A 22,500-nucleotide genomic window follows, 5' to 3' on the forward strand; every position below is an offset into this window, starting at 1 on the left:
CAGGGACAGAGGGACATAGAGAATCCTACTCACTGCCCCAGACAGAGACACAGACAGAGAGGAAGAGAGACAGAGACAGAGGGACATAGAGAATCCTACTCACTGCCCCAGACAGAGACACAGACAGAGAGGAAGAGAGACAGAGACAGAGGGACATAGAGAATGCTACTCACTGCCCCAGACAGAGACACAGACAGAGAGGAAGAGAGACAGAGACAGAGGGACATAGAGAATCCTACTCACTGCCCCAGACAGAGACACAGACAGAGAGGAAGAGAGACAGAGACAGAGGGACGTAGAGAATCCTACTCACTGCCCCAGACAGAGACACAGACAGAGAGGAAGAGAGACAGAGACAGAGGGACATAGAGAATGCTACTCACTGCCCCAGACACAGACAGAGAGGAAGAGAGACAGAGACAGAGGGACATAGAGAATCCTACTCACTGCCCCAGACAGAGACACAGACAGAGAGGAAGAGAGACAGAGACAGAGGGACATAGAGAATCCTACTCACTGCCCCAGACAGAGACACAGACAGAGAGGAAGAGAGAGAGAGACAGAGGGACATAGAGAATCCTACTCACTGCCCCAGACAGGGATGTCCTTGCTCTCTGCCTTCATGACGATGGAGGACATGGACATGGTGACGGGGATAGCATCGAAGTAGGAGGAGTGGGGTCCCAGCGTTAGGATAGGGGCCTCGGCCGGTAGCGCCTGGCGCCCCTTCACCGTCATCCAATGGAAGCCTCCTGCAAACCACATGACCCGCATGATGGTCCTCAGAGCCACGTCCACAAACCTGGAGAGAGACATTTGTTACATTGAGTTATTTACAGAACCACACAACATTGTTTATTTAGAGGATAGACGGTACAGTGTGCAGGAGAGTCCCTTCAACCATTATTCTACAGACATTGAGCAGACACCACAACAGGAGAGTCCCTTCAACCATTAGTCTCCAGACATTGAGCAGACACCACAACAGGAGAGTCCCTACAACCATTATTCTACAGACATTGAGCAGACACCACAACAGGAGAGTCCCTACAACCATTATTCTACAGACATTGAGCAGACACCACAACAGGAGAGTCCCTTCAACCATTATTCTACAGACATTGAGCAGACACCACAACAGGAGAGTCCCTACAACCATTATTCTACAGACATTGAGCAGACACCACAGCAGGAGATTCCCTTCAACCATTATTCTACAGACATTGAGCAGACACCACAACAGGAGAGTCCTTTCAACCATTATTCTACAGACATTGAGCAGACACCACAACAGGAGAGTCCTTTCAACCATTATTCTCCAGACATTGAGCAGACACCACAACAGGAGAGTCCCTACAACCATTATTCTCCAGACATTGAGCAGACACCACAACAGGAGAGTCCTTTCAACCATTATTCTACAGACATTGAGCAGACACCACAACAGGAGAGTCCTTTCAACCATTATTCTACAGACATTGAGCAGACACCACAACAGGAGAGTCCCTTCAACCATTATTCTCCAGACATTGAGCAGACACCACAACGTGGAGGCAGTATAATGTAATGTGGAGGCAGTATAATGTAATGTGGAGGCAGTATAATGTAATGTGGAGGCAGTATAATGTAATGTGGAGGCAGTATAATGTAATGTGGAGGCAGTATAATGTAATGTGGAGGCAGTATAATGTAATGTGGAGGCAGTATAATGTAATGTGGAGGCAGTATAGTGTAATGTGGAGGCAGTATAGTGTAATGTGGAGGCAGTATAATATAATGTGGAGGCAGTATAATGTAATGTAATGTGGAGGCAGTATAATGTAATGTAATGTGGAGGCAGTATAATGTAATGTGGAGGCAGTATAATGTAATGTGGAGGCAGTATAATGTAATGTGGAGGCAGTATAATGTAATGTGGAGGCAGTATAATGTAATGTGGAGGCAGTATAATGTAATGTGGAGGCAGTATAATGTAATGTAATGTGAGGCAGTATAGTGTAATGTGGAGGCAGTATAATGTAATGTGGAGGCAGTATAATGTAATGTGGAGGCAGTATAATGTAATGTGGAGGCAGTATAATGTAATGTGGAGGCAGTATAATGTAATGTGGAGGCAGTATAATGTAATGTGGAGGCAGTATAATGTAATGTAATGTGGAGGCAGTATAATGTAATGTAGAGGCAGTATAATGTAATGTGGAGGCAGTATAATGTAATGTAATGTGGAGGCAGTATAATGTAATGTGGAGGCAGTATAATGTAATGTGGAGGCAGTATAATGTAATGTGGAGGCAGTATAATGTAATGTAGAGGCAGTATAATGTAATGTGGAGGCAGTATAATGTAATGTGGAGGCAGTATAATGTAATGTGGAGGCAGTATAATGTAATGTAATGTGGAGGCAGTATAATGTAATGTGGAGGCAGTATAATGTAATGTAATGTGGAGGCAGTATAATGTAATGTAGAGGCAGTATAATATAATGTAATGTGGAGGCAGTATAACGTAATGTGAGCTGGAGGCAGTATAATGTAATGTAGAGGCAGTATAATATAATGTGGAGGCAGTATAATGTAACGTGGAGGCAGTATAATGTAATGTGGAGGCAGTATAATGTAATGTAATGTGGAGGCAGTATAATGTAATGTGGAGGCAGTATAATGTAATGTAATGTGGAGGCAGTATAATGTAATGTAGAGGCAGTATAATGTAATGTGGAGGCAGTATAATGTAATGTGGAGGCAGTATAATGTAATGTGGAGGCAGTATAATATAATGTGGAGGCAGTATAATGTAATGTGGAGGCAGTATAATGTAATGTGGAGGCAGTGTAATGTAATGTGGAGGCAGTATAATGTAATGTGGAGGCAGTATAATGTAATGTGGAGGCAGTATAATGTAATGTGGAGGCAGTATAATGTAATGTGGAGGCAGTATAATGTAATGTGGAGGCAGTGTAATGTAATGTGGAGGCAGTATAATGTAATGTGGAGGCAGTATAATGTAATGTAATGTGGAGGCAGTATAATGTAATGTAATGTGGAGGCAGTATAATGTAATGTGGAGGCAGTATAATGTAATGTGGAGGCAGTATAATGTAATGTGGAGGCAGTATAATGTAATGTGGAGGCAGTATAATGTAATGTGGAGGCAGTATAATGTAATGTAATGTGGAGGCAGTATAATGTAATGTAATGTGGAGGCAGTATAATGTAATGTGGAGGCAGTATAATGTAATGTGGAGGCAGTATAATGTAATGTGGAGGCAGTATAATGTAATGTGGAGGCAGTATAATGTAATGTGGAGGCAGTATAATGTAATGTAATGTGGAGGCAGTATAATGTAATGTAATGTGAGGCAGTATAATGTAATGTGGAGGCAGTATATTGTAATGTGAGGCAGTATAATGTAATGTGGAGGCAGTATAATGTAATGTAATGTGGAGGCAGTATAATGTAATGTGGAGGCAGTATAATGTAATGTGGAGGCAGTATGATGTAATGTGGAGGCAGTATAATGTAATGTGGAGGCAGTATGATGTAATGTGGAGGCAGTATAATGTAATGTGAGGCAGTATAATGTAATGTGGAGGCAGTATAATGTAATGTAATGTGGAGGCAGTATAATGTAATGTGGAGGCAGTATAATGTAATGTGGAGGCAGTATAATGTAATGTGGAGGCAGTATAATGTAATGTGGAGGCAGTATAATGTAATGTGGAGGCAGTATAATGTATTGTGGAGGCAGTATAATGTAATGTGAGGCAGTATAATGTAATGTGGAGGCAGTATAATGTAATGTAATGTGGAGGCAGTATAATGTAATGTGGAGGCAGTATAATGTAATGTGGAGGCAGTATAATGTAATGTAATGTGGAGGCAGTATAATGTAATGTGGAGGCAGTATAATGTAATGTGGAGGCAGTATAATGTAATGTGGAGGCAGTATAATGTAATGTGGAGGCAGTATAATGTAATGTAGAGGCAGTATAATGTAATGTAATGTGAGGCAGTATAATGTAATGTGGAGGCAGTATAATGTGATGTGGAGGCAGTATAATGTAATGTGGAGGCAGTATAATGTAATGTAGAGGCAGTATAATGTAATGTGGAGGCAGTATAATGTAATGTGGAGGCAGTATAATGTAATGTGGAGGCAGTATAATGTAATGTGGAGGCAGTATAATGTAAGGTGGAGGCAGTATAATGTAATGTGGAGGCAGTATAATGTAATGTGGAGGCAGTATAATGTAATGTGGAGGCAGTATAATGTAATGTGGAGGCAGTATAATGTAATGTAATGTTGAGGCAGTATAATGTAATGTGGAGGCAGTATAATGTAATGTAATGTTGAGGCAGTATAATGTAATGGGAGGCAGTATAATGTAATGTGGAGGCAGTATAATGTAATGTGGAGGCAGTATAATGTAATGTGGAGGCAGTATAATGTAATGTAATGTGAGGCAGTATAATGTAATGTGGAGGCAGTATAATGTAATGTGGAGGCAGTATAATGTAATGTGGAGGCAGTATAATGTAATGTGGAGGCAGTATAATGTAATGTGGAGGCAGTATAATGTAATGTGGAGGCAGTATAATGTAATGTGGAGGCAGTATAATGTAATGGGAGGCAGTATAATGTAATGTGGAGGCAGTATAATGTAATGTGGAGGCAGTATAATGTAATGTAATGTGGAGGCAGTATAATGTAATGTGGAGGCAGTATAATGTAATGTAATGTGGAGGCAGTATAATGTAATGTGGAGGCAGTATAATGTAATGTGGAGACAGTATAATGTAATGTGGAGGCAGTATAATGTAATGTGGAGGCAGTATAATGTAATGTAATGTGGAGGCAGTATAATGTAATGTGGAGGCAGTATAATGTAATGTGGAGGCAGTATAATGTAATGTGGAGGCAGTATAATGTAATGTAATGTGGAGGCAGTATAATGTAATGTGGAGGCAGTATAATGTAATGTAATGTGGAGGCAGTATAATGTAATGTGGAGGCAGTGTAATGTAATGTGGAGGCAGTATAATGTAATGTAATGTGGAGGCAGTATAATGTAATGTGGAGGCAGTATAATGTAATGTGGAGGCAGTATAATGTAATGTGGAGGCAGTATAATGTAATGTAATGTGGAGGCAGTATAATGTAATGTGGAGGCAGTATAATGTAATGTAATGTGGAGGCAGTATAATGTAATGTGGAGGCAGTGTAATGTAATGTGGAGGCAGTATAATGTAATGTAATGTGGAGGCAGTATAATGTAATGTGGAGGCAGTATAATGTAATGTGGAGGCAGTATAATGTAATGTGGAGGCAGTATAATGTAATGTGGAGGCAGTATAATGTAATGTGGAGGCAGTATAATGTAATGTGAGGCAGTATAATGTAATGTGGAGGCAGTATAATGTAATGTGGAGGCAGTATAATGTAATGTGGAGGCAGTATAATGTAATGTGGAGGCAGTATAATGTAATGTGGAGGCAGTATAATGTAATGTGGAGGCAGTATAATGTAATGTGGAGGCAGTATAATGTAATGTGGAGGCAGTATAATGTAATGTGAGGCAGTATAATGTAATGTAGAGGCAGTATAATGTAATGTGGAGGCAGTATAATGTAATGTGGAGGCAGTATAATGTAATGTGGAGGCAGTATAATGTAATGTGGAGGCAGTATAATGTAATGTGGAGGCAGTATAATGTAATGTGGAGGCAGTATAATGTAATGTGGAGGCAGTATAATGTAATGTGGAGGCAGTGTAATGTAATGTGGAGGCAGTATAATGTAATGTAATGTGGAGGCAGTATAATGTAATGTGGAGGCAGTATAATGTAATGTAATGTGGAGGCAGTATAATGTAATGTGGAGGCAGTATAATGTAATGTAATGTGGAGGCAGTATAATGTAATGTGGAGGCAGTATAATGTAATGTAGAGGCAGTATAATGTAATGTGGAGGCAGTATAATGTAATGTGGAGGCAGTATAATGTAATGTGGAGGCAGTATAATGTAATGTAATGTGGAGGCAGTATAATGTAATGTGGAGGCAGTATAATGTAATGGGAGGCAGTATAATGTAATGTGGAGGCAGTATAATGTAATGTGGAGGCAGTATAATGTAATGTGGAGGCAGTATAATGTAATGTGGAGGCAGTATAATGTAATGTGGAGGCAGTATAATGTAATGTGGAGGCAGTATAATGTAATGTGGAGGCAGTATAATGTAATGTGGAGGCAGTATAATGTAATGTGGAGGCAGTATAATGTAATGTAATGTGGAGGCAGTATAATGTAATGTAATGTGGAGGCAGTATAATGTAATGTGGAGGCAGTATAATGTAATGTGGAGGCAGTATAATGTAATGTAATGTGGAGGCAGTATAATGTAATGTAATGTGGAGGCAGTATAATGTAATGTAATGTGGAGGCAGTATAATGTAATGTAATGTGGAGGCAGTATAATGTAATGTGGAGGCAGTATAATGTAATGTGGAGGCAGTATAATGTAATGTAATGTGGAGGCAGTATAATGTAATGTAATGTGGAGGCAGTATAATGTAATGTGGAGGCAGTATAATGTAATGTGGAGGCAGTATAATGTAATGTGGAGGCAGTATAATGTAATGTGGAGGCAGTATAATGTAATGTGGAGGCAGTATAATGTAATGTGGAGGCAGTATAATGTAATGTGGAGGCAGTATAATGTAATGTAATGTGGAGGCAGTATAATGTAATGTGGAGGCAGTATAATGTAATGTGGAGGCAGTATAATGTAATGTGGAGGCAGTATAATGTAATGTGAGGCAGTATAATGTAATGTAGAGGCAGTATAATGTAATGTGGAGGCAGTATAATGTAATGTGGAGGCAGTATAATGTAATGTGGAGGCAGTATAATGTAATGGGAGCTCAACAACACAACTTCCCCCAGACAGAGACAGTAAACCACACAGCTCTAGAAGACAACATCCCCCAGACAGAGACAGTAAACCACACAGCTCCAGAAGACAACATCCCCAGACAGAGACAGTAAACCACACAGCTCTACAACACAACATTCCCCAGACAGAGACAGTAAACCACACAGCTCTACAACACAACATCCCCCAGACAGAGACAGTAAACCACACAGCTCCAGAAGACAACATCCCCAGACAGAGAAAGTAAACCACACAGCTCTACAACACAACATTCCCCAGACAGAGACAGTAAACCACACAGCTCTACAACACAACATTCCCCAGACAGAGACAGTAAACCACACAGCTCAACAACACAACTTCCCCCAGACAGAGACAGTAAACCACACAGCTCTAGAAGACAACATCCCCCAGACAGAGACAGTAAACCACACAGCTCCAGAAGACAACATCCCCAGACAGAGACAGTAAACCACACAGCTCTACAACACAACATTCCCCAGACAGAGACAGTAAACCACACAGCTCTACAACACAACATCCCCCAGACAGAGACAGTAAACCACACAGCTCCAGAAGACAACATCCCCAGACAGAGAAAGTAAACCACACAGCTCTACAACACAACATTCCCCAGACAGAGACAGTAAACCACACAGCTCTACAACACAACATTCCCCAGACAGAGACAGTAAACCACACAGCTCAACAACACAACTTCCCCCAGACAGAGACAGTAAACCACACAGCTCTAGAAGACAACATCCCCCAGACAGAGACAGTAAACCACACAGCTCTACAACACAACATCCCCCAGACAGAGACAGTAAACCACACAGCTCCAGAAGACAACATCCCCCAGACAGAGACAGTAAACCACACAGCTCCAGAAGACAACATCCCCCAGACAGAGACAGTAAACCACACAGCTCCAGAAGACAACATCCCCCAGACAGAGACAGTAAACCACACAGCTCCAGAAGACAACATCCCCCAGACAGAGACAGTAAACCACACAGCTCTACAACACAACATCCCCCAGACAGAGACAGTAAACCACACAGCTCTACAACACAACATCCCCCAGACAGAGACAGTAAACCACACAGCTCTAGAAGACAACATCCCCCAGACAGAGACAGTAAACCACACAGCTCTACAACACAACATCCCCCAGACAGAGACAGTAAACCACACAGCTCCAGAAGACAACATCCCCAGACAGAGACAGTAAACCACACAGCTCTACAACACAACATCCCCCAGACAGAGACAGTAAACCACACAGCTCTACAACACAACATTCCCCAGACAGAGACAGTAAACCACACAGCTCAACAACACAACTTCCCCCAGACAGAGACAGTAAACCACACAGCTCTAGAAGACAACATCCCCCAGACAGAGACAGTAAACCACACAGCTCCAGAAGACAACATCCCCAGACAGAGACAGTAAACCACACAGCTCTACAACACAACATTCCCCAGACAGAGACAGTAAACCACACAGCTCTACAACACAACATCCCCCAGACAGAGACAGTAAACCACACAGCTCCAGAAGACAACATCCCCAGACAGAGAAAGTAAACCACACAGCTCTACAACACAACATTCCCCAGACAGAGACAGTAAACCACACAGCTCTACAACACAACATTCCCCAGACAGAGACAGTAAACCACACAGCTCAACAACACAACTTCCCCCAGACAGAGACAGTAAACCACACAGCTCTAGAAGACAACATCCCCCAGACAGAGACAGTAAACCACACAGCTCTACAACACAACATCCCCCAGACAGAGACAGTAAACCACACAGCTCCAGAAGACAACATCCCCCAGACAGAGACAGTAAACCACACAGCTCCAGAAGACAACATCCCCCAGACAGAGACAGTAAACCACACAGCTCCAGAAGACAACATCCCCCAGACAGAGACAGTAAACCACACAGCTCCAGAAGACAACATCCCCCAGACAGAGACAGTAAACCACACAGCTCTACAACACAACATCCCCCAGACAGAGACAGTAAACCACACAGCTCTACAACACAACATCCCCCAGACAGAGACAGTAAACCACACAGCTCTAGAAGACAACATCCCCCAGACAGAGACAGTAAACCACACAGCTCTACAACACAACATCCCCCAGACAGAGACAGTAAACCACACAGCTCCAGAAGACAACATCCCCAGACAGAGACAGTAAACCACACAGCTCTACAACACAACATCCCCCAGACAGAGACAGTAAACCACACAGCTCTACAACACAACATCCCCCAGACAGAGACAGTAAACCACACAGCTCTACAACACAACATCCCCCAGACAGAGACAGTAGATCACACGACAGTGTCCTGACAGGCAGGCTGTCACCTGTCTAAGTATGAGTCACATCTCATTTACTCTCCACTGGGTGTGATGAGACAGACCACTACAGTAGTAGGAGAGGAGAGGAGAGAAGAGGAGGGGAGGGGAGAGGAGGGTAGGGGAGAGGAGGGTAGGGGAGAGGAGAGGAGAGGAGAGGAGAGGAGAGGAGAGGAGAGGAGAGGAAAGGAAAGGAAAGGGGAGAAGAGAGCAGAGGAGAGGACAGGGGAGAGGAGAGAAGAGGACAGGACAGGAGGGGACAGGAGGGGAGGGGACAGGAGAGGAGAGGAAAGGAAAGGGGAGAGGAGAGGAGAGGAGAGGAGAGGAGAGGAGAGGAAAGGAAAGGGGAGAAGAGAGCAGAGGAGAGGACAGGGGAGAGGAGAGAAGAGGACAGGACAGGAGGGGACAGGAGGGGAGGGGACAGGAGAGGAGAGGAAAGGAAAGGGGAGAGGAGAGGAGAGGAGAGGAGAGGAGAGGAAGGGAGAGGAGAGGAGAGGAGAGGAGAGGAGAGGAGAGGAGAGGAGAGGAGAGGAGAGGAGAATCACCAGAAGCTTCTCCAATCCACAGGGGACTGGCTCAGGCAGTCGTCAAACATTGACACACTAACACTCTCTGGCTGAGGCAACCCACGACACTACCCTCTCTCTATTCAACAGTTATGTAGCCTAATTCACGGCCAGAAATAGAAACTAATGAATTCAAACACACCAAAATACACTGAGTGTACAAAACATTAGGAACACCTGCTCTTTCCATGTCATAGACTGACCAGGTGAATCCAGGTGAAAGATATGATCCCTTATTGATGTCACTTTGTTAAATCCACTTCAATCAGTGTAGATGAAGGGGAGGAGACAGGTTAAAGAAGGATTTTTAAGCCTTGAGACAGTTGAGACGTGGATTGTGTCTGTGTACCATTCAGAGGGTGAATGGGGCAAGACTAAATATTTAAGTGCCTTTGAACGGGGTTATGGTAGTAGGTACCAGGCTCACCGGTTTGTGTCAAGAACAGCAACGCTGCTGGGTTTTTCACACTCAAAAATGGTCCACCACCCTAAGGACATTCCAGACAACTTGACAACTGTGGGAGGCATTTGAGTCAACATGGACCAGCATCCCTGTGAAGATGCTTTCAACACCTTGTAGAGAAAAGGGTTTAGAAGCCCTCTCCTCTCTCTTGTAGTGTCTGTAACCCCTTTCCTCTCTCTGTTGTAGTGTCTATAACCCTTTCCTCTGTTGTAGTGTCTATAACCCTTTCCTCTCTCTGTTGTAGTGTCTATAACCCCTTCCTCTCTCTGTTGTAGTGTCTCTAACCGTTTCCTCTCTCTGTTGTAGTGTCTATAACCCTTTCCTCTGTTGTAGTGTCTATAACCCTTTCCTCTCTCTGTTGTAGTGTCTATAACCCCTTCCTCTCTCTGTTGTAGTGTCTCTAACCGTTTCCTCTCTCTGTTGTAGAGTCTATAACCCTTTCCTCTCTCTGTTGTAGAGTCTATAACCGTTTCCTCTCTCTGTTGTAGTGTCTATAACCCTTTCCTCTGTTGTAGAGTCTATAACCCTTTCCTCTCTCTGTTGTAGTGTCTATAACCCTTTCCTCTGTTGTAGTGTCTATAACCCTTTCCTCTCTCTGTTGTAGTGTCTGTAACCCCTTTCCTCTCTCTGTTGTAGTGTCTATAACCCTTTCCTCTCTCTGTTGTAGAGTCTATAACCCTTTCCTCTGGTGTAGTGTCTATAACCCTTTCCTCTCTCTGTTGTAGTGTCTATAACCCTTTCCTCTGGTGTAGTGTCTATAACCCTTTCCTCTCTCTGTTGTAGTGTCTATAACCCTTTCCTCTGTTGTAGTGTCTATAACCCTTTCCTCTCTCTGTTGTAGTGTCTATAACCCTTTCCTCTCTCTGTTGTAGTGTCTATAACCCTTTCCTCTCTCTGTTGTAGTGTCTCTAACCCTTTCCTCTCTCTGTTGTAGTGTCTATAACCCTTTCCTCTCTCTGTTGTAGTGTCAATAACCCTTTCCTCTCTCTGTTGTAGTGTCTATAAGCCTTTCCTCTCTCTGTTGTAGTGTCTATAACCCTTTCCTCTGTTGTAGTGTCTATAACCCTTTCCTCTGTTGTAGTGTCTATAACCCTTTCCTCTCTCTGTTGTAGTGTCTATAACCCTTTCCTCTGTTGTAGTGTCTATAACCCTTTCCTCTCTCTGTTGTAGTGTCTATAACCCTTTCCTCTCTCTGTTGTAGTGTCTATAACCCTTTCCTCTGTTGTAGTGTCTCTAACCCTTTCCTCTCTCTGTTGTAGTGTCTATAACCCTTTCATCTCTCTGTTGTAGTGTCTATAATCCTTTCCTCTCTCTGTTGTAGTGTCTATAACCCTTTCCTCTCTCTGTTGTAGTGTCTATAACCCTTTCCTCTGTTGTAGTGTCTATAACCCTTTCCTCTCTCTGTTGTAGAGTCTATAACCCTTTCCTCTGTTGTAGTGTCTATAATCCTTTCATCTCTCTGTTGTAGTGTCTCTAACCCTTTCCTCTCTCTGTTGTAGTGTCTATAACCCTTTCCTCTCTCTGTTGTAGTGTCTATAACCCTTTCCTCTCTCTGTTGTCGTGTCTATAACCCTTTCCTCTCTCTGTTGTAGTGTCTATAACCATTTCCTCTGTTGTAGTGTCTATAACCCTTTCCTCTCTCTGTTGTCTCAGGGTCTCTACAACAGAAATATATATATATTTTTTGAATGGCAATGTTAGGGTTAATGTATATCAGAATGAACCAGAGGGTTCATGTATCTCAGAGTGAACCACAGAGGGGTAATGTATCTCAGAGTGAACCACAGAGGGGTAATGTATCTCAGAGTGAACCACAGAGGGGTAATGTATCTCAGAGTGAACCACAGAGGGGTAATGTATCTCAGAGTGAACCACAGAGGGGTAATGTATATCAGAATGAACCAGAGGGTTAATGTATATCAGAATGAACCAGAGGGTTCATGTATCTCAGAGTGAACCACAGAGGGGTAATGTATCTCAGAGTGAACCACAGAGGGGTAATGTATCTCCGAGGGAACCACAGAGGGTTCATGTATCTCAGAGTGAACCACAGAGGGTTCATGTATCTCAGAGTGAACCACAGAGGGTTCATGTATCTCAGAGTGAACCACAGAGGGTTCATGTATCTCAGAGTGAACCACAGAGGGTTCATGTATCTCAGAGTGAACCACAGAGGGTTCATGTATCTCAGAGTGAGTGTTAGAGTGTGTTTGTCCCCTCACAGTCCCCTGTCCTTCCATGAGATGTTGTTTAATCTTTTCTTAAAGGTAATGTTATATAAGGGCTATGTACCTTCTCCATAGAGACTGGGGTTCCACCACCATCTCGTTGGCATCCCACATAGAGTTGGGGTTAGGGTCAGATGGATAGGGTTAAAGTTTATAGGGGTCATGGGTTAGGTTAGCATACATACTTCCTCCATAGAGACTGGGGTTCCACCACCATCTCGTTGCGTCCCACAGAGGCGATGAAGGCGAAGGGCCAGGCCAGCAGCATCATGAAGGCTGCCAGGAACAACCGGATGGGGAACAGAGTCACCGTCATCAACGCTATCTGAATGGAGACAAAGACGGAGAAGAGAGATGTAGACAGACACCTTGGATAGATAGAAGAGAGATGTAGACAGACAGACAGCTTGGATAGATAGAAGAGAGCTGTAGACAGACAGCTTGGATAGATAGAAGAGAGCTGCAGACAGACAGCTTGGATAGATAGAAGAGAGCTGTAGACAGACAGACACCTTGGATAGATAGAACAGAGCTGTAGACAGACACCTTGGATAGATAGAAGAGAGCTGTAGACAGACAGACACCTTGGATAGATAGAAGAGAGCTGCAGACAGACAGCTTGGATAGATAGAAGAGAGCTGTAGACAGACAGCTTGGATAAATAGAAGAGCGCTGTAGACAGACAGCTTGGATAGATAGAAGAGAGCTGCAGACAGACAGGAACAGCTTGGATAGATAGAAGAGAGCTGCAGACAGACAGGAACAGCTTGGATAGAAAGAAGAGAGATGTAGACAGACAGGAACAGCTTGGATAGATAGAAGAGAGATGTAGACAGACAGGAACAGCTTGGATAGATAGAAGAGAGATGTAGACAGACAGCTTGGATAGATAGAAGAGAGCTGTAGACAGACAGCTTGGATTGATAGAAGAGAGCTGTAGACAGACAGGAACAGCTTGGATAGATAGAAGAGAGATGTAGACAGACAGACAGCTTGGATAGATAGAAGAGAGCTGTAGACAGACAGCTTGGATTGATAGAAGAGAGCTGTAGACAGGCTGCTTGGATAGATAGAAGAGAAATGTAGACAGACAGACAGCTTGGATAAATAGAAGAGAGCTGTAGACAGACAGCTTGGATAGATAGAAGAGAGCTGTAGACAGACAGACACCTTGGATAGATAGAAGAGAGCTGTAGACAGACAGCTTGGATTGATAGGAGAGAGCTGTAGACAGACAGACAGCTTGGATAGATAGAAGAGAGCTGCAGACAGACACCTTGGATAGATAGAAGAGAGCTGTAGACAGACAGACAGCTTGGATAGATAGAAGAGAGCCGCAGACAGACAGGAACAGCTTGGATAGATAGAAGAGAGATGTAGACAGACAGACAACTTGGATAGATAGAAGAGAGCTGTAGACAGACACCTTGGATAGATAGAAGAGAGATGTAGACAGACACCTTGGATAGATAGAAGAGAGCTGCAGACAGACACCTTGGATAGATAGAAGAGAGCCGCAGACAGACAGGAACAGCTTGGATAAATAGAAGAGAGCTGTAGACAGACAGACAGCTTGGATAGATAGAAGAGAGCTGTAGACAGACAGCTTGGATAGATAGAAGAGAGCTGCAGACAGACAGCTTGGATAGATAGAAGAGAGCTGCAGACAGACAGGAACAGCTTGGATAGACAGAAGAGAGCTGCAGACAGACAGACAGCTTGGATAAATAGAAGAGAGCTGCAGACAGACAGCTTTGATAGATAGAAGAGAGATGTAGACAGACAGACAGCTTGGATAAATAGAAGAGAGCTGCAGACAGACAGGAACAGCTTGGATAGACAGAAGAGAGCTGCAGACAGACAGACAGCTTGGATAAATAGAAGAGAGCTGTAGACAGACAGACACTTTGGATAGATAGAAGAGAGCTGTAGACAGACAGCTTGGATAGATAGAAGAGAGCTGTAGACAGACAGATAGCTTGGATAGACAGAAGAGAGCTGCAGACAGACAGCTTGGATAGATAGAAGAGAGCTGTAGACAGACAGACAGCTTGGATAGATAGAAGAGAGCTGTAGACAGACAGACAGCTTGGATAGATAGAAGAGAGCTGCAGACAGACAGCTTGGATAGATAGAAGAGAGCTGTAGACAGACAGGAACAGCTTGGATAGACAGAAGAGAGCTGCAGACAGACACCTTGGATAGATAGAAGAGAGCTGCAGACAGACACCTTGGATAGATAGAAGAGAGCTGTAGACAGACAGCTTGGATAGATAGAAGAGAGCTGTAGACAGACAGACAGCTTGGATAGATAGAAGAGAGCTGCAGACAGACAGACAGCTTGGATAGATAGAAGAGAGCCGCAGACAGACAGGAACAGCTTGGATAGATAGAAGAGAGCCGCAGACAGACAGGAACAGCTTGGATAGACAGAAGAGAGCTGCAGACAGACAGGAACAGCTTGGATAGATAGAAGAGAGCCGCAGACAGACAGGAACAGCTTGGATAGATAGAAGAGAGCTGCAGACAGACACCTTGGATAGATAGAAGAGAGCTGCAGACAGACAGGAACAGCTTGGATAGACAGAAGAGAGCTGTAGACAGGAACAGCTTGGATAGATAGAAGAGAGCTGTAGACAGACAGGAACAGCTTAGATAGATAGAAGAGAGCTGCAGACAGACAGGAACAGCTTGGATAGATAGAAGAGAGCTGTAGACAGACAGACACCTTGGATAGACAGAAGAGAGCTGCAGACAGACACCTTGGATAGATAGAAGAGAGCTGCAGACAGACAGGAACAGCTTGGATAGATAGAAGAGAGATGTAGACAGACAGGAACAGCTTGGATAGATAGAAGAGAGCCGCAGACAGACAGGAACAGCTTGGATAGATAGAAGAGAGCTGTAGACAGACAGACAGGAACAGCTTGGATAGATAGAAGAGAGCTGTAGACAGACAGACAGCTTGGATAGATAGAAGAGAGCTGTAGACAGACAGACAGCTTGGATAGATAGAAGAGAGCCGCAGACAGACAGGAACAGCTTGGATAGATAGAAGAGAGCTGTAGACAGACAGACAGGAACAGCTTGGATAGATAGAAGAGAGCTGTAGACAGACAGACAGGAACAGCTTGGATAGATAGAAGAGAGATGTAGACAGACAGACAACTTGGATAGATAGAAGAGAGCTGCAGACAGACAGGAACAGCTTGGATAGATAGAAGAGAGCTGTAGACAGACAGACAGCTTGGATAGATAGAAGAGAGCTGTAGACAGACACCTTGGATAGATAGAAGAGAGCTGCAGACAGACAGCTTGGATTGATAGAAGAGAGATGTAGACAGACAGCTTGGATTGATAGAAGAGAGATGTAGACAGACAGACAGCTTGGATAGATAGAAGAGAGCTGTAGACAGACAGCTTGGATAGATAGAAGAGAGCTGTAGACAGACAGCTTGGATAGATAGAAGACAGATGTAGACAGACTGCTTGGATAGATAGAAGAGAGATGTAGACAGACACCTTGGATAGATAGAAGAGAGCTGTAGACAGACAGCTTGGATTGATAGAAGAGAGATGTAGACAGACAGACACCTTGGATAGACAGAAGAGAGCTGCAGACAGACACCTTGGATAGATAGAAGAGAGCTGCAGACAGACAGACACCTTGGATAGATAGAAGAGAGCTGTAGACAGAGAGACAGCTTGGATAGATAGAAGAGAGCTGTAGACAGACAGACACCTTGGATAGATAGAAGAGAGATGTAGACAGACAGACACCTTGGATAGATAGAAGAGAGATGTAGACAGACAGACAACTTGGATAGATAGAAGAGAGCTGCAGACAGACAGGAACAGCTTGGATAGATAGAAGAGAGATGTAGACAGACAGACAACTTGGATAGATAGAAGAGAGCTGCAGACAGACAGACAGCTTGGATAGATAGAAGAGAGATGTAGACAGACAGACAGGAACAGCTTGGATAGATAGAAGAGAGCTGCAGACAGACACCTTGGATAAATAGAAGAGAGCTGCAGACAGACAGCTTGGATAGATAGAAGAGAGCTGTAGACAGACAGCTTGGATAGATAGAAGAGAGCTGTAGACAGACAGCTTGGATAGATAGAAGAGAGCTGTAGACAGACAGACAGCTTGGATAGATAGAAGAGAGCTGTAGACAGACAGACAGCTTGGATAGATAGAAGAGAGCTGCAGACAGACACCTTGGATAGATAGAAGAGAGCTGTAGACAGACAGCTTGGATAGATAGAAGAGAGCTGTAGACAGACAGGAACAGCTTGGATAGATAGAAGAGAGCTGTAGACAGACAGACAGCTTGGATAGATAGAAGAGAGATGTAGACAGACAGACAGCTTGGATAGATAGAAGAGAGATGTAGACAGACAGACACCTTGGATAGATAGAAGAGAGCTGCAGACAGACACCTTGGATAGATAGAAGAGAGCTGCAGACAGACAGGAACAGCTTGGATAGATAGAAGAGAGCTGTAGACAGACAGGAACAGCTTGGATAGATAGAAGAGAGCTGCAGACAGACACCTTGGATAGATAGAAGAGAGATGTAGACAGACAGACACCTTGGATAGATAGAAGAGAGCTGCAGACAGACAGGAACAGCTTGGATAGATAGAAGAGAGCTGTAGACAGACAGGAACAGCTTGGATAGATAGAAGAGAGCTGTAGACAGACAGCTTGGATAGATAGAAGAGAGCTGTAGACAGACAGACAGCTTGGATAGATAGAAGAGAGCTGCAGACAGACAGGAACAGCTTGGATAGACAGAAGAGAGATGTAGACAGACAGCTTGGATAGATAGAAGAGAGCTGCAGACAGACAGGAACAGCTTGGATAGACAGAAGAGAGCTGCAGACAGACACCTTGGATAGATAGAAGAGAGCTGTAGACAGACAGCTTGGATAGATAGAAGAGAGCTGTAGACAGACAGACAGCTTGGATAGATAGAAGAGAGCTGCAGACAGACAGGAACAGCTTGGATAGACAGAAGAGAGATGTAGACAGACAGCTTGGATAGACAGAAGAGAGCTGTAGACAGACAGGAACAGCTTGGATAGATAGAAGAGAGCTGTAGACAGACAGCTTGGATTGATAGAAGAGAGCTGTAGACAGACAGCTTGGATAGATAGAAGAGAGCCGCAGACAGACAGCTTTGATAGATAGAAGAGAGCTGTAGACAGACAGACAGCTTGGATAGATAGAAGAGAGCTGTAGACAGACAGATAGCTTGGATAGACAGAAGAGAGCTGCAGACAGACAGGAACAGCTTGGATAGATAGAAGAGAGCTGTAGACAGACAGACAGCTTGGATAGATAGAAGAGAGCTGTAGACAGACAGACAGCTTGGATAGATAGAAGAGAGCTGTAGACAGACAGACAGCTTGGATAGATAGAAGAGAGCTGTAGACAGACAGACAGCTTGGATAGATAGAAGAGAGCTGTAGACAGACAGATAGCTTGGATAGACAGAAGAGAGCTGCAGACAGACAGACAGCTTGGATAGATAGAAGAGAGCTGTAGACAGACAGGAACAGCTTGGATAGATAGAAGAGAGATGTAGACAGACAGATTGGATAGATAGAAGAGAGCTGTAGACAGACACCTTGGATAGATAGAAGAGAGCTGTAGACAGACACCTTGGATAGATAGAAGAGAGCTGTAGACAGACAGACAGCTTGGATAGATAGAAGAGAGCTGCAGACAGACAGGAACAGCTTGGATAGATAGAAGAGAGCTGTAGACAGACACCTTGGATAGATAGAAGAGAGCCGCAGACAGACAGGAACAGCTTCAGACAGACAGGAATATCCACCAAACTTTACAGTTGGCACTATGCACTGGGGCAGCTAGCGTTCTCCTGGCATCCACCAAACTGTGACAACCCTCCCAAACTGTGACGACCCTCCCAAACTGTAACGACCCTCCCACTCTGTGACGACCCTCCCAAACTGTGACGACCCTCCCAAACTGTGACGACCCTCCCACTCTGTGACGACCCTCCCAAACTGTGACGACCCTCCCACTCTGTGACGACCCTCCCGAACTGTGACGACCCTCCCGAACCGTGACGACCCTCCCGAACCGTGACGACCCTCCCAAACTGTGACGACCCTCCCACTCTGCGACGACCCTCCCAAACTGTGACGACCCTCCCACTCTGTGACGACCCTCCCACTCCGTGACGACCCTCCCACTCTGTCTGCCGAATTTCTTTCTCTTTGCCCTTGTTTTCCTTATTAGGATGTCGGTGGGCGGAGCCTTGAGGGTCGTCAGCGAAATGGGACACACCTCTTCCCCATTCATTGAGGAGACTCTCTGCATGTAGACAAACTGGTGGATTTTTGGTTGTGGAATTTAGTGGTTTGTTTGTTTTGGCACCTCTCAACACCCCTCATCATCACCACCTACGAACACATCCACTCACACTACTGATTACTGACTATACACACACACACACACACACACACACACACCATTGTTAATTGTATATAGTGCACTTTAGTTAATAAATATATTTTTGCTATATCCTTATCTCCTTGTCGTCTCTCTCTTTGTTACGGGCTACGATCCGGTTCGTGACAAAACCCAGATTCCTCCGTCTGACTGCCAGATGGTGAAGCGTGATTCATCACTCCAGAGAACATGTTTCCTCTGCTCCAGAGCCCAATGGCGGCGAGCTTTTACACCACTCCAGCTGATGCTTGGCATTGCGCATGGTGATCTTAGGCTTGTGTGCGGCTGCTCAGCCATGGAAACCCATTTCATGAAGCTCCCAACGAACAGTTATTGTGCTGACGTTGCTTCCCAGAGGCAGTTTGTGACTCGGTAGTGAATGCTGCGACGAAGACAGACGATTTTTACGCGCAACGCGCTTCAGCACCCGGCGGTCCCGTTCTGTGAGCTTGTGTGGCCTACCACTTTGCGGCTGAGCCGTTGTTTCTCTTAGATGTTTCCACTTCACAATAACATCACTGACAGTAGGCATAAGATCACTGCACCTGTACATAGCCCATTATTTATGTATTGCTCCTTTGCACCCCCAGTAGCTCTACTTGCACATTCACCTTCTGCACATCTATCACTCCAGTGTTTAACTGCTAAATTGTAATTACTTCACCACTACGGCCTATTTATTGCCTTTACCTCCCTAATCTTACCTCATTTGTACACACTGTAAATAGATTTTATGTCTATTGTGTTATTGACTGTATGCTTGTTTATTCCATGTGTAACTCTGTGTTGTTGTTTATTTCATGTGTAACTCTGTGTTGTTGTTTACTCCATGTGTAACTCTGTGTTGTTGTTTATTCCATGTGTAACTCTGTGTTGTTGTTTACTCCATGTGTAACTCTGTGTTGTTGTTTATTCCATGTGTAACTCTGTGTTGTTGTTTACTCCATGTGTAACTCTGTGTTGTTGTTTATTTCATGTGTAACTCTGTGTTGTTGTTTACTCCATGTGTAACTCTGTGTTGTTGTTTACTCCATGTGTAACTCTGTGTTGTTGTTTATTCCATGTGTAACTCTGTTGTTGTTGTTGTTTGTGTTGCACTGCTTTGCTTTATCTTGGCCAGGTCGCAGTTGTAAATGAGAACTTGTTCTCAACTAGTCTACCTGGTTAAATAAAGGTGAAATCAATACAATTTAAAAAAACAGTTGACCCGGGGGGGGGGGGGGGGGGGGGGCAGCTCTAGCAGGGCAGAAATTTGACGATTTTGACTTGTTGGAAAGGTGGCATCCTATGACGTTGCCACGTTGAAAGTCACTGAGCTCTTCAGTAAGGCCATTCTACTGGTAATGTTTGTCTATGGAGATTGCATGGATGTGTGCTCGATTGTTTACACCTGTCAGCAACGGGTGTGGCTGAAATAGCCGAATCTAATAATTTGAAGGGGTGTCCTCATACTGCTGTATATATAGTGTATGAAGGGGTGTCCTGTATATATTCTCATTTTAAAGGGATAGCGGTTGGCTCCTTCTCCTTTTAAAGGGATACTGGTTGGCTCCTTCTCCTTTTAAAGGGATACTGGTTGGCTCCTTCTCCTTTTAAAGGGATACTGGTTGGCTCCTTCTCCTTTTAAAGGGATACTGGTTGGCTCCTTCTCATTTTAAAGGGATACTGGTTGGCTCCTTCTCCTTTTAAAGGGATACTGGTTGGCTCCTTCTCCTTTTAAAGGGATACTGGTTGGCTCCTTCTCCTTTTAAAGGGATAGCGGTTGGCTCCTTCTCCTTTTAAAGGGATAGCGGTTGGCTCCTTCTCCTTTTAAAGGGATACTGGTTGGCTCCTTCTCCTTTTAAAGGGATAGCGGTTGGCTCCTTCTCCTTTTAAAGGGATACTGGTTGGCTCCTTCTCCTTTTAAAGGGATACTGGTTGGCTCCTTCTCCTTTTAAAGGGATAGCGGTTGGCTCCTTCTCCTTTTAAAGGGAGAGTGGTTGGCTCCTTCTCCTTTTAAAGGGATACTGGTTGGCTCCTTCTCCTTTTAAAGGGATACTGGTTGGCTCCTTCTCCTTTTAAAGGGATACTGGTTGGCTCCTTCTCCTTTTAAAGGGATACTGGTTGGCTCCTTCTCCTTTTAAAGGGAGAGTGGTTCACAGGGTGCCATTTTGGACAAACACACGGAGGTCAACACAGGCTGTGAAACATCATGACACATTGAACACCACCACACTGACGACACGTAAAGGTTGTTAAAACGAGCGGAAACGTCAACTGAGTGTTTAGAGGGCGGAGTTATTTCATTCAGCAGAGTGTTTAGAGGGCGGAGTTCAACTGGTAGTTGGGACTGTCAGTCAAACTACACAGAGTGACTGACTGGTAGTTGGGACTGTCAATCAAACCACACAGAGTGACTGACTGGTAGTTGGGACTGTCAATCAAACCACACAGAGTGACTGACTGGTAGTTGGGACTGCCAGTCAAACCACACAGAGTGACTGACTGGTAGTTGGGACTGTCAGTCAAACTACACAGAGTGACTGACTGGTAGTTTGGACTGTCAGTCAAACCACACAGAGTGACTGACTGGTAGTTGGGACTGTCAGTCAAACCACACAGAGTGACCGACTGGTAGTTGGGACTGCCAGTCAAACTACACAGAGTGACTGACTGGTAGTTGGGACTGCCAGTCAAACCACACAGAGTGACTGACTGGTAGTTGGGACTGCCAGTCAAACCACACAGAGTGACTGACTGGTAGTTGGGACTGCCAGTCAAACCACACAGAGTGACTGACTGGTAGTTGGGACTGTCAGTCAAACCACACAGAGTGACTGACTGGTAGTTGGGACTGTCAGTCAAACCACACAGTGACTGACTGGTAGTTGGGACTGTCAGTCAAACCACACAGAGTGACTGACTGGTAGTTGGGACTATCAGTCAAACTACACAGAGTGACTGACTGGTAGTTGGGACTATCAGGCAAACTACACAGAGTGACTGACTTGTAGTTGGGACTATCAGGCAAACTCCACAGAGTGACTGACTGGTAGTTGGGACTGTCAGTCAAACCACACAGAGACGTAACTCACAGACGTCAACACAGCCAGGAGAAACATCACGGTGGATCAACTACCACGACTACGACCAGATTTGGTAAAAGCGACCTGACAAAAAATAACGTTAAAGGGGAAAACAGAGCTTTAAAACACCATCTGGAGATCAACACATCCCTCTGGGCTCATGTAGCAGATGAGAATATGTCTAACTCACCACCCAGCCTGAATAGACAGTTTTTCAGTCAGTGACTGCGTTAATAAGACACTTCAGGGAGAGGGGGGGGGGGGGGGGGGGGGGGGGGTCACGTGTTTGTCAGGCAGACGTCCTGGGGGTTTGAGCCTCGGGGTGGGGGGGGGGGGGGGGGAGTGGCTGAATCAGGAGGAAGTTGTCACGCTAAGC

General features: G+C 44.6%; 1 protein-coding gene across 1 annotated transcript in view; it reads right to left on the minus strand.

The window, feature by feature from the left end:
- Positions 1-418: 418 nt before the first annotated feature.
- The window catches only part of LOC139399413 (lysophosphatidylcholine acyltransferase 1-like), a 34,004-nt gene continuing 11,922 nt past the window's right edge, over positions 419-22,500 (minus strand). Inside the window, exons 2-3 of the mRNA XM_071144821.1 lie at positions 12,756-12,895; positions 419-802 (exon numbers count right to left, since the gene is read on the minus strand). Coding sequence (XP_071000922.1) covers positions 580-802; positions 12,756-12,895 — 363 coding nt within the window. The 3' untranslated portion in view covers positions 419-579. The remainder of the gene's footprint in view (positions 803-12,755; positions 12,896-22,500) is intronic.

The sequence above is a fragment of the Oncorhynchus clarkii genome, unplaced genomic scaffold, assembly GCF_045791955.1.
Source record: "Oncorhynchus clarkii lewisi isolate Uvic-CL-2024 unplaced genomic scaffold, UVic_Ocla_1.0 unplaced_contig_11571_pilon_pilon, whole genome shotgun sequence".
In the NCBI taxonomy this organism is placed as follows: Eukaryota; Metazoa; Chordata; class Actinopteri; order Salmoniformes; family Salmonidae; genus Oncorhynchus; species Oncorhynchus clarkii.